The 10,880-nt window shown below is 55.4% G+C and overlaps 1 protein-coding gene across 1 annotated transcript; it reads left to right on the forward strand.

Moving 5' to 3' along the window:
• Window positions 1-2,910: 2,910 nt before the first annotated feature.
• Window positions 2,911-8,187, forward strand: HHEX (hematopoietically expressed homeobox). Its single transcript, XM_059477550.1, has 4 exons — window positions 2,911-3,358; window positions 4,961-5,139; window positions 5,357-5,407; window positions 6,985-8,187. The coding sequence occupies exons 1-4, from the start codon at window positions 2,980-2,982 to the stop codon at window positions 7,216-7,218; spliced, it is 843 nt and encodes a 280-aa protein (XP_059333533.1). The 5' UTR covers window positions 2,911-2,979; the 3' UTR covers window positions 7,219-8,187.
• The last annotated feature ends 2,693 nt before the right edge of the window (window positions 8,188-10,880 follow it).

Below are 10,880 nucleotides of genomic sequence, written 5' to 3' on the forward strand. Positions count from 1 at the left end.
CCAGGGCCAGAGCCAGAGCCAGGGCCAGGGCCAGGGCCAGGGCCAGAGCCAGGGCCAGAGCCGCTCCTTGCAGCGCCCCGCGAGCAGCGCGCCCGGTCGGTCCCGCCCGGCTCCGCCGTCGGGGCTGGCAGCGGCGCCTCCTGCTGCAAGTGCGGGCCTTGGTTTTTATTATTTTTTTTTTTCCTTGAGCTCAGGACTCCTCGAAGGCGGGTGATTTCACGGAAAGTGAAGGGGAAGACAGGGCCCCGAAGTTATTACACAAAATAATGAGTTCTCCAGCCGATTCCTCCGGGCTGAGACCGTGCCAGTGCGGGGATGCACGCATCCCGCCCCGCCGCCCTCCAGAAATCCCCAGATTAGCAGGAAAACTTGGTGGTGTTTCAAGTGCATACCAAGAAAATTAATGTGAAAGCATTCCTCTTTCCATCGAGAAAGGCGTATATTTTCTCTCCCTCCCAAGGCTTCTCTCTCCATCCCCCCACTTTCCTCCCCCCCCATCAGGGTTTTCCAGATAAATTGGAGAGCTTTCCAGAGGGAACCTGGAGAAGAAATAATAGAAATACTCAACACTGTCTTGGTTGCCCCGATCTACAGCACCTTTCTTTAAATGCCCGTTCGACTGTAAAATCCGGTCAAAACTGTATTCATTGCAACAATATTGGTAATAAAGTATTTTGTCTGATGTTGCATTGTCTCCTTCACGACAGAAACTACAAACAAAATGTATGTTCCAAGCGAAAAGGAAAAGATTTTATTTAATCCAGAAAATAATTAAAATCTCATGTATTTTTATTGGTTTTAGTATCCAGCAGAGTGAAAATATTGAAACTCCGAGACCCCTTGCATTAAAAAGTCACAACTGTTCTATTTTATTAGTTCTGACTGTGTGAAAAAAATTATAAGGACAACATTGAAAAAATCCGGGTTTTAGAGCCCCGAATGGCCATAAAAACAATAAAATCAACTATAAAACCTGCACTAGTGATATTAAAAAATTATGTAGTTCAATAAATGTGACATTTCATGAATGCGGATTTAATAGTCTCCAACCCGTGGAAAGAGGAAGGCTGAGGTCTAACAATTGAATTTGAAAGGGGCGGTTCTGTACAACTGCAAAATTAAGTGCTTCATTTTTCTTGTTAGGGATTATGCAGTGGTAGTGGAATGTAATAACTGTGTCATTAAAACTTCCTTTTAACAAGGCCTATTGCTTGTATAAAAGTCAGAAAAGAATAATCTCTTCCTCTATTTATTTGTTTTCCAATAATACAGCAAAACATTTTTTTTTTCCTTTTCGTATAAACTTGTTCTCAAGATTTTGAATCGACAGCTTGTAAAATATTGTGGGGGCCCTCCATTCTGCTGCCTCATATCATGCACGTCGTTATTCCAGAGGGCAACGGGTCATCGGTTTACTGTACATTTATTAAGTAAATCAAGCTGCAAATCCAACACTTCCAGATGAAAACATTAACTAAACCCCTTGGAAAGAGCAATGCCTGGGAGACTGAACACAGAGAAAAAATAATCAAAACTGTCAGCTCGCTTTACGTGTACCTGATATTTACAAGACACAAGACCACGCTTTAAAGGTGAGTTTTGGCATTTGTTAACAATGTAAAGAAAAAGAAAACCTAACCTCTCTGTATTATTAAAAAATATTTTTTTTGTTTTTCATTTCCCCAACACCCTTTCGTCTTGCTCTGAGCCTCTTATTAAGATCTTCGTGCGTTTGAACTGCAGACTTTTTAAATTTTTTTTTTTTTAAGAAAAAAAACCAAAAAGGCAGAGTTATACCAGCAGCTGCTATTCCTTAACAGCTTTCCGTGCTCGCTGTCAGCACGGGGGCGTGTGATGGAGACGGGACACGGCGGGCTCCGCGGACACGCAGGCTGCACCTGTCGCCTCGGCTCGCACGGAGCGGGAGAAGGAGCGGCCGCGCCAGCTCTGCCGTCGGGGCGAGGCCCCGGGGATTGAGGGGCGCGGGCAGAGCGGGGCTCGCTGCCCCTTGCTCACACCTCCAATCACCCTCGCCCAAGTCCGGCGGGCAGCGGTGCAGGCGAGGGGCGGCCCCGCGGAGCGGAGTCGGCGGCGCCCGGACGGAGCGGGAGTCTCCCGCGGGGGCTGCGGGGCAGGGGGAATCACCCGGCGGGATCTTAAAACTCGAATCGATGGAGCCCAGGTGGCGCTGCTCGAGCCGTCACGCCGCTTTCCCAGCCGGGCTATCGGGCACTGGGTCCCCGGCCCCGCGCGGCCCCATCGCCCCCCAGCCTGCCGCCCGGTGCCGGCCGTCGGAGCCAGCGAGCAGCGCGGCGCCGCTTCCTGCTCCGCCACGCCGGGCTCCGGCCCTGTCCCGGGCACGGGGCCGGAGCCTGTGCTGCCCCCCGCCCACGCGCTCCCCCACTCGTTCCCGGCGCACGCAGTCAGGCGCAGCGCCAGCGCGGGCTTCTCCAAGGGAGAGCTCCCCGGGTCGGGCGGGGGTGCCCGTCCGCTTCGTGCCTCCTGCCTGGGCCGCGCCAGCGCCACGCTGCAGGGGTCAGCGCGCAGCCCCACGGGGAAGCCCGAGCATCGCTGAGGCTGCGCCCTGCGCCGGTAGAGGAGCGAGAACCGCTGCGGGAGGCGCCGCGGCCTCGGTGCCGTCGGGGCCCGGCGGGAGAGAGATCGCGCCCCGCCGGCCCGGGCTCCCCCGGCGGTGGTTGATTGGCGCCGCGGGGAGTTCGCTCCGGGAGGCGGGGGAGTGATTGCCGGCGGGGGGTGGTTTCCCCCTTCCCTGGCCGGGCTCATTGGCCAGACGGCGCCGTGGCAGGAAGGGGACAGAGACCACGCGGGCTCCGCCCCGCGCCAATAGAAACCTATCGAAGGGTAACCCGAGCCCAGAGAAACCCGCGGCGGCGGTGCCAGCACCCAGCCGCCGCGGTCGGGGCCGGCTTTCCGCAGGGGCGGCCGGGGGCGCGGGGGTGCGCGGGCGGCGACCGCGCCATGCAGTACCAGCCTCCGGGCGCGGCGCCGGCGGCCCTGGGCGTCGGCGTCCCGCTGTACGCGCCCACGCCGCTGCTCCAGCCCGCGCACCCCACGCCCTTCTACATCGAGGACATCCTGGGCCGCGGCCCCGCCGCCGCCCCGGCCCCCCACTCCCTGCCCGCCCCGCCGCCGCCGACGCTGCCGTCGCCCAACTCCTCCTTCACCAGCCTGGTGTCCCCGTACCGGACCCCCATCTACGAGCCGACCCCCGTCCACCCGGCCTTCTCCCACCACCTCGCCGCCACCTATGGCACGGGCGCCTACGCCGGGCCGCTCTACTCCTTTCCCCGCGCCGTCGGCGACTACGCGCACGCCCTGATCCGGCAGGACCCCCTGGGTAAGCCATGTGCCCCCCTCCGCCCTCCCCGGCTCCGGCGCAGATCTCGTCCCGTCCCCATCCCGCCGTCGGGGCAGGGGTAAATGGGAAGTGCCCAAAAGCGGTCCCCTTTCCCGCCCGCCCCGCCGCTTCTCTGTGTTCCCCCGGCTCCCTCCGGCCCCCGTCTGATTTACAGTAAATTAAGGACGTGCCGTGCTCCGGGTCTGTCAGCGAAACCACAGTGCGCGGCCGCCGTGACTCAGATTTGTTTTCCTTCAAACCAAGTGACTCTGAGAGTGTCCTTAGTAATGTCGCGTGTGGTTTTGGTGGGGAGTTTTAATTGTGCTTGGAGATCGCATGGCAGATCTCAGTCTTTCCTGCGGATGACTTGAAAAACACTCGGGAGGCCGGCTCCGCTCGCTGGGGCCCCCGAGGTTCCTCTGCGGGTCGGCTCGGGCCGGGCCGGGCCGGGTCGGGGGTCCCGGTGGTTACTTCGCGCCTTTGGCCGGGAAGCGACCCCTCTGCGGGGGCTGAGCCCCGTGCCCGGGCTGCAGCACTTGTTCTTAGTGATTGCAAAACTGGACCTGACTCACCACATTTGTGCAATGAAAGAGGCTGACCCTTTCCGTTCATACAGGAAACCTTGAGCTCTCGATAGGAGTAAATCTGGTTTCAGAAGCTGTTAAGTGTTTTCCTGGCCGCCTGAAGCAGGCTCTTCCCCGGGAGTCGTGCACATTGCTGATTACTTTATCGACATCCTCAATACAGACAAATTCAGGAAACACTCGACTTCTGATAGCCGGGATCCGTTTTTCTGATATTGTTCATTTCCTCTGTGTGGGATGTGACTTTATGACAGCTAAAATAACCAGTTGCTTCCTATTTTTTGAGTCTGTTTTGCACAAGAATTACTAAAGCCTGACGCAAGCAAAATCTCGAAAAACAATGCAGCAAATTGCAAAGGGTGCAGGCCGAAAGACAAACAGCGTGACTCAGTTGCGCTGGCCGGAGCCTCCTGCCCCGGGACGCGGCTGCGGCTCCGCAGCGGGGCCGGTTCCCCGGCGTGTCGCTGCCTGCCCCGCCTCGCCCCTCACCCGGCCCCGGGTGAGCCTGGCGGGCGCCCCGCGGCTTCTGGCGGGCAAAGCCCCAGCCGAGGGTGGGGGACATGCGGGCCCTCCTTCCTAGAAACCCAGTGCCCTCCTGTCGGCGCATCACCCCTGCCCAGCCCCGCGATGTCCCCGCTCTCCACAGGGACCCGGGAGACGGTTTCTTTAGGACATCGCAGTGAAAGAGCAGAAGGAAGCAAAGGTCTTTTTTTTTTTTTTTTTTTTTTTTTTTTTTTTTGGTCTCTTTCTTTGCGAGATAGACCAACAGGAAACACATTGACGGAAATGTTGCCAAAGCCCGTAAAGTGACTTTAACCGGTCTCTCCGTTTGGCGGAGGGGAAAAAATCAGAGAGGGGAAAGATCAGAGTAGGAACTGAGAGAAATAAAATCAGGCGAAGGAAATTAGCGAGCCTAGACCCGGCACGCTCCCAGGCCTGGCCGGGGCTGGGCAGGGGCTCCCCAGTCCCGCGTGTCCGTGGCCGGCGGTGACCCTCGGCTCTCTGCCTCTCTTTGCAGGGAAGCCGCTGCTCTGGAGCCCCTTCATCCAGCGGCCGCTGCACAAGAGGAAGGGGGGGCAGGTCCGCTTCTCCAACGACCAGACCATCGAGCTGGAGAAGAAGTTCGAGACGCAGAAATACCTCTCCCCGCCGGAGAGGAAGCGCCTGGCCAAGATGCTGCAGCTCAGCGAGAGGCAGGTGAGGCCATGCCCGCGCCCCGGGGAACCGCGCCCCTTCCCTTTCGCTCCAGGCCCTGCCATGCAGCTGCTGTCGCTGCATCGGGACCTGGCCGGCTCAGGGTCGGCGGGAAGGGGTCTTTGACGGGTTCTTGCTTTTTGCTTGTGGCTTGGGAAAGGCTCTGGGCACTAACTGGCTCCAAGACTACCCTGCACCTTTTCTTGTTGTCGTTGCTCAGGTCAAAACCTGGTTTCAGAATCGTAGAGCCAAATGGAGGCGTCTAAAGCAGGTAGGGAGATGTTTCTGTTTCTATAGAAATAAGTATTTTAATTGTCTTATCTTACGCCGTGCTCGCCTATTCCAGGTTGTATGCAGAAGTCATCTGAAAGGCTGTTTAACCTCTTCACCTTGATTAAAAAGACAAATAGTCATGCTGGAATCCGTGAGGGCTCGTTCAGGCAGCACTAACGTTAAAAGCTTCTAATGCAGTTCCTATATCAATTATGCCCGTCTTTCACACACCACCTATTAAAACTCCAGGGTAATTGTTTTGTAAACCCATATGTTGTTTAGCCAATTAACGTGGAGAAGATAAGTAATTGTCAGTAAATTACCTAGGCAGTTTTTTGGGAGAATATTAACTGGTGTTTTAAAATGCCCTCTTTTGATAAACACAAGTTGATGTATTTTGCTAACAAAGGAGAAAGCAGGTACAAACACCTTGTTTGGTTTGACGAGCCACATGGAAAATTGAGTAGTTTTTACCTTCCTTTCACAAGCAGTTACAATGCATGAGCCTAAGAAGTTAAAGCAGTTTCCCCTCCCTTAGAAATCATGCTCAAGCAGGTAATTATTTAGGGATTTTTATGGCACATAGGAACTCAGCAAAACTGAGGTCCCTTGGCTCAAATATTTTTGAAAAATTCCAACATCTTGACCTGAGTCTGGCTTCAGCTAATGTGACATGGATGCACACAGTTTACTGGCAGATTTGCCTTTAATGTAAAAGTAAAAAGAAAAGTAAACTAATCACGGTACGGTGCTCTAGATGAATCTGTTCTGTGACCTTCACCTGAGTTTAACTCAATCTTCAGTTGATTTTTTAATAAAGTTCTATTATTCTGGCAAGAGGCCGCCTAGGGCCCGGCCCATGCCGCAGTGTCCGGAGAGCTTGCTTGGGATCTCGGCCATTTTAAGTCATTTCCTCCTTTTCATTCAGTCGCATCCATTTCTCCAAGCCCGCACAGTTATATCATGGGTACGTGTCCCTGCCTGCTTTTTCTTTCACATAGCATTTCGTGCCCCCTTAGGGGACTGGGCTCTCCAGACAGGAGCCAACATAGGGCTACTCTTGCCTTCACAAACAGGGGTTTGATTTGGTTTTAGTGGTGAGTGTTTTAATGTTGAGTTTTAGCTTAATTGGTAGTTTTTTTCCATTTGCTTTTGGACCACTGATGGATTCAACCTCCCTCCTCTTGCTGTCGGGTGTAATTAAAGAAAGATCAGGGCAGGAGGAAGCTGTGTGTCGGTGTTTGTAGACTCATAATAAACATTTGCTTTGCTAAAGACAAAAGTTCAGAGGTTCCTGGGCTCCAGCAGCTCCTGACTCTTTTGAAGTGGCTGCGATAACCATCGCCAGGGAGCCCTATTCACGGCAGCAGCCCCTGTGGCTGTGAGGGAGTGGGATCAGAGCCCTCGCCCGGCCCGGTCCCACTCGGGCAGGTTTATAGGCAGGAGGCCCAGGGAGGCAGCAGGACACCTGCCTTTTTCTGCAAGGTGGTTTTCCCACACAGCACAGCTGGAATTCCCTGGCCTCCTGTCTCTGTGGCCTCTAGTTCTGTGCCAAGCAGGATTCTTTCATTGCAGGAGAACCCCCAGGTCACCAAAAAAGAAGAAGTAGAAGGTGCTGACAGTCACAGTGAGCAAAGGCCGGAGAGCTGCCAGAGCCCCGAGCAGAAGGGTAAGGAGGTCTCTCTGGATGGCTCACAGTACACCCCCTCACCAGCCTCACACGAGGACCTGGAGTCAGATGTCTCTGAGGACTCTGATCAAGAAGTGGACATTGAAGGTGATAAAGGCTATTACACTGCTGCCCACTAACAGTCCCATGCAGAGAGCGGACCTAACTCGGCTTGCACTTTACCAGGGGCTGGTTTGAAAGAATATTGTGCTACAAGAGAAAACTTTCACCGTTACATTGAAAGAAAAAAGCATCACCAAATAGACTAATTTTATAACAAGCAAAGAAAGAAAGAAAGATGTACTTTCTGCAAACAGTTCAGTTTTGCCATCTCTAATTTGGTTAAAGGACCATGGTTTGTATTTAATTATTTGTAAGATATGTTTGTACAATTATCAATGTTCTAACTGGAATATTGTCCTGCACCCTGTCCTTACTCATGGTGGTGGAGAGGGTCTGAATCAGCTGCTGTCGGTGATCAGGCAAAACTCTTAACTAGTGTGGAAGTGAGTATGGATTGCAGGACTAAGCCCTTTATATGTGTAAACAAACGTACTTTAAATAGATTAATATAAACGCCCTTTGTAAGCAGAGAAGCATGTTCTGTGAAATAGGAAGGGATTTGACCATCCCAAGAAGTGCCTTATACTCACACCCTTTTGTGTGCTCTCTACTGAGACATCCTTCCTTTGTCAGGTAGAGTTGTCAGACAGATTCCTTTTTCTTCTTGTGTGAGATTAAATGTGCCTTCTCAGATTTCTGAGAATTTTGCCTCACAGTTTGGATGGTTCAATTTGCAGAAAAAAATATTTTTCTCCTTCAAAATCTCTAGCACTGTTTTTTATGGATTTCATATTTGAGAAAAAAATGCAGGGAGTGATAGGGCCTTGCTGCAGGGCATAAGTGAAGCATACGGCCGTGGGAAGATAATGCCTATCGTACACGTATCTGCTTCTGTACATACTAGTTTTCTTTAAAAATCTTGTGGTTTTATACCTCACATTGTTCATATTTTGTACATATTTGTTCAGTGTTTAAAAAAAAAAGGCAAAACCTGGTATTTAATTTTTGATGGACATATCTGTGAAATAAACCTAAACTCTGCAACACTCGCCACTCTGGCCGTCCAGTTACTGGCAGGAGAAAACCCAAACTTCTCCTTTGCCAGGTGTGTTGTAAGCGCCTTTCCCTCAGTACTGTGCCAGCCATCAGCCACCTCGCAGCTTTCTGGGCACCCTCGGTTGCAGGAGTCTCGTGTGGGCTCTCTGCTGTATTTTTTTGCTGTGTTTCAGCCTCTCACCCCGCATTTTGGTTTTGCCCACACGGAACGGGCTCTGTGGCGGGAGGAGGAAAACCTGGCTGGCAAGCCCGGGCTGGAAGCGTGGTGTTTACCCCCGAGTCGCCCTGACCTTGGGGGGCCGCAGAGGGGCGCGGGCTGGAGGAGGAGCGGGGCCGGCAGGGTTTGCTCGGGCCGGGCATCGACCCCAGCCGGGCAGACGCTGACCCACCTGAGTCAACAGTGGTTATTCATCGGCATTTCTCCGAAATGACTCGGGGAAGGAGCACGGATCCCGGGCTGTGAGAATTGCTCCTGGTAGTGGGCATCCTGGGTGGGCACCCGCGTGGATATTCAGCCCCTCCAGGTGCCACAGTGAGCACCCGGCGACGGGGATTTACACCCGGCCAACTGTTACTAAAAGCCAATTTAGTGCCAAGAAATGCTTTTAGATAGCAACAAGTGACTGTTGTGACTGGCAAGGGAGGATGGCCCTTAGACCAGACAAGCTGTTGCTTCTAAGTGAGTTAATTCTTAAAGAAACATCAGCTGAATTTTCTGAATAAGTGGCTTTAACTTCGGTTTATCCGAAAACCGCGTTCATGAACGGGGCCCGAAAAGACGAGACGATCGGGAGGTTCTGTGCCCCCTGCCCGAGCACACCGGGCACGGGCTCTGGCCCTGAGTTGCTCCGGTCGGGGCCACGGCCGGGCCGAACGCTCCGCTCGCACGGCGGCCCCGGTGGCGCGGGCACCGGCGCCTGGTTTAACACCGCCCGTGACAAAGGGAGGGAGCTCCGGGGCGCTCCGGGCCGTGCCTGGGGCTCCTCTCCGCCTTAGCGCCGGGATGGAGCCCCAGCGCGGTGAGCCCCACGAGAGGAATCGCTGAGGGCGCAGACAGCTCGCAGCGGGGCTGCGCTGAGGAGGAGGAGATCCCTTCTCCATCCCTCGGCTTCCCCTCGTTCCGGTTGCCGTCCTGGGCCTCAACGCGGATCCCGACCGGGACGGGGACGGGGACGGGGACAGCCCACCGTGAGTCCCGGGAGCTGCGGGGGAGGGTGGTGAGGTCTTGAGGGCCGGAGCAGAGCAGGGAGCGCTCGGGAGGGAAGATGCCATCCGCCTCTGTTTTTCTTTATCTCTTTATCTGTCCCGACCGATATCAAGGTACACGAAACTGGCGTCGCCTCTTCAGCGCCACTTCGTGTTACGGCTGTGCTTTCGCGTGGGGATGGGAACACGCGTGGAACAGGGCGGCCGTCACGGGTGGGCAGCCGGCGGCGGCCCGTGGGAGTGGGCGCCGGGCGAGCCGCATTTCCACGGGGCTGATGCCGCCGGGACCAGCCGGGAGCCAGCCGGGCCCGGTGCGATGGGCGGGGCGGGGGCTCTGCCCGAGGAACTGCGCGGGGTCGCGTCCCGGGAGATGAAATGGGGTCCAGGGAAGCCGGGCTCGCCGACCCAGGCGCTTTCCCCGCCGTGGCGGGGATTTGGCGGCTCCCTGCAGGTGCGGAGCGCGGATGCGCCGTCTGCAGCCGCCTGGCCAGGGATGTGGATTTCCAGGGTGTCGCGACAAGTGACAAACAGCGCTGTAACCCGGGCTGGGCAGTCGATATGTCCTTGCTCACCCGCCCAGCCGGGAAGGGGGCTCAGGGAGGTAAAACACACCGGCGGGGCCGGCCGAGCTGCCGCTCAGAAGCAATCCCCCCGCCTCTGTCCCTAATTTCCCCAGCTCGTTTCCACGCGGGGGAGACCGACGTGGGGATGACCACGGTGTGGCGGACGAGTGTTCCTCCACGGGCAGTCTCTTCTCTTTGGCAGGAGAAAAACAGGCAAAGCACTTTACACCGTTCGGGAAAACCTTCGAGCCCCTTCCGTGCCAGCCAGCTCTGTCCTGTTTGTTTGCCCGTTGGCTATTCCATGCCGAACTGGCACGTATGACCTTTCCAGCACAACTCCCGTCTTGTTTTCGACTTTTTTATCAGCCGATTCAACTTGAAAATGGTTATCATTTAGCAGAAAAACAAACAGAAAAGCACATTTTTGTAAGCAAAACGTTAATGATTGGAAGAATTGCACCAATTTCAGCTTGACAGTGTGTGATTAATCCTCCGGGTCAGGTACTTATATTTTTAGTCATTAGGTTCGTCGGCCTTTGATATGCAGAACTGTTTCTAGCCTAATAGGCTATCGACCGGGCCGCTGTGTACTTTGACTCGGTGCGCAGCGCGGTTCCCGGGCCCACGGGAGCGCAGAGCGGGATGCGCGGGCAGCGCCGGCCGGGCGGGCTCGTCCCGCAGGCCCGTCCCGTCCCGTCCCGTCCCGTCCCTTCCCGTCCCGTCCCGCAGGCCCGTCCCTTCCCGTCCCGTCCCGTCCCGCAGGCCCGGCCCCGCACCTGGCCCACGGCCGGAGCCGCCCCGCGCCCGCAGTCCGGGACACGCGTGGGGCTGCGCGTTCGCGCCCGCCGCCGGTGCTGCCGCGGGGCGGGAGAGGAGGAAGGCGGATGCGCGATGTTTGTGAAGCAGGTCACTTT

This window comes from Ammospiza nelsoni, chromosome 8 (genome assembly GCF_027579445.1).
Source record: "Ammospiza nelsoni isolate bAmmNel1 chromosome 8, bAmmNel1.pri, whole genome shotgun sequence".
NCBI classification, from domain to species: domain Eukaryota; kingdom Metazoa; phylum Chordata; class Aves; order Passeriformes; family Passerellidae; genus Ammospiza; species Ammospiza nelsoni.

Excerpts from the sequence above, each read along its gene's own strand:
- HHEX (XM_059477550.1), top strand. The coding sequence starts at position 2,980 with ATGCAGTACCAGCCTCCGGGCGCGGCGCCGGCGGCCCTGGGCGTCGGC. Across the intron at positions 3,359-4,960 it reads GATCCGGCAGGACCCCCTGG|GGAAGCCGCTGCTCTGGAGC; the intron begins GTAAGCCATGTG and ends CTCTCTTTGCAG. Across the intron at positions 5,408-6,984 it reads AATGGAGGCGTCTAAAGCAG|GAGAACCCCCAGGTCACCAA; the intron begins GTAGGGAGATGT and ends CTTTCATTGCAG.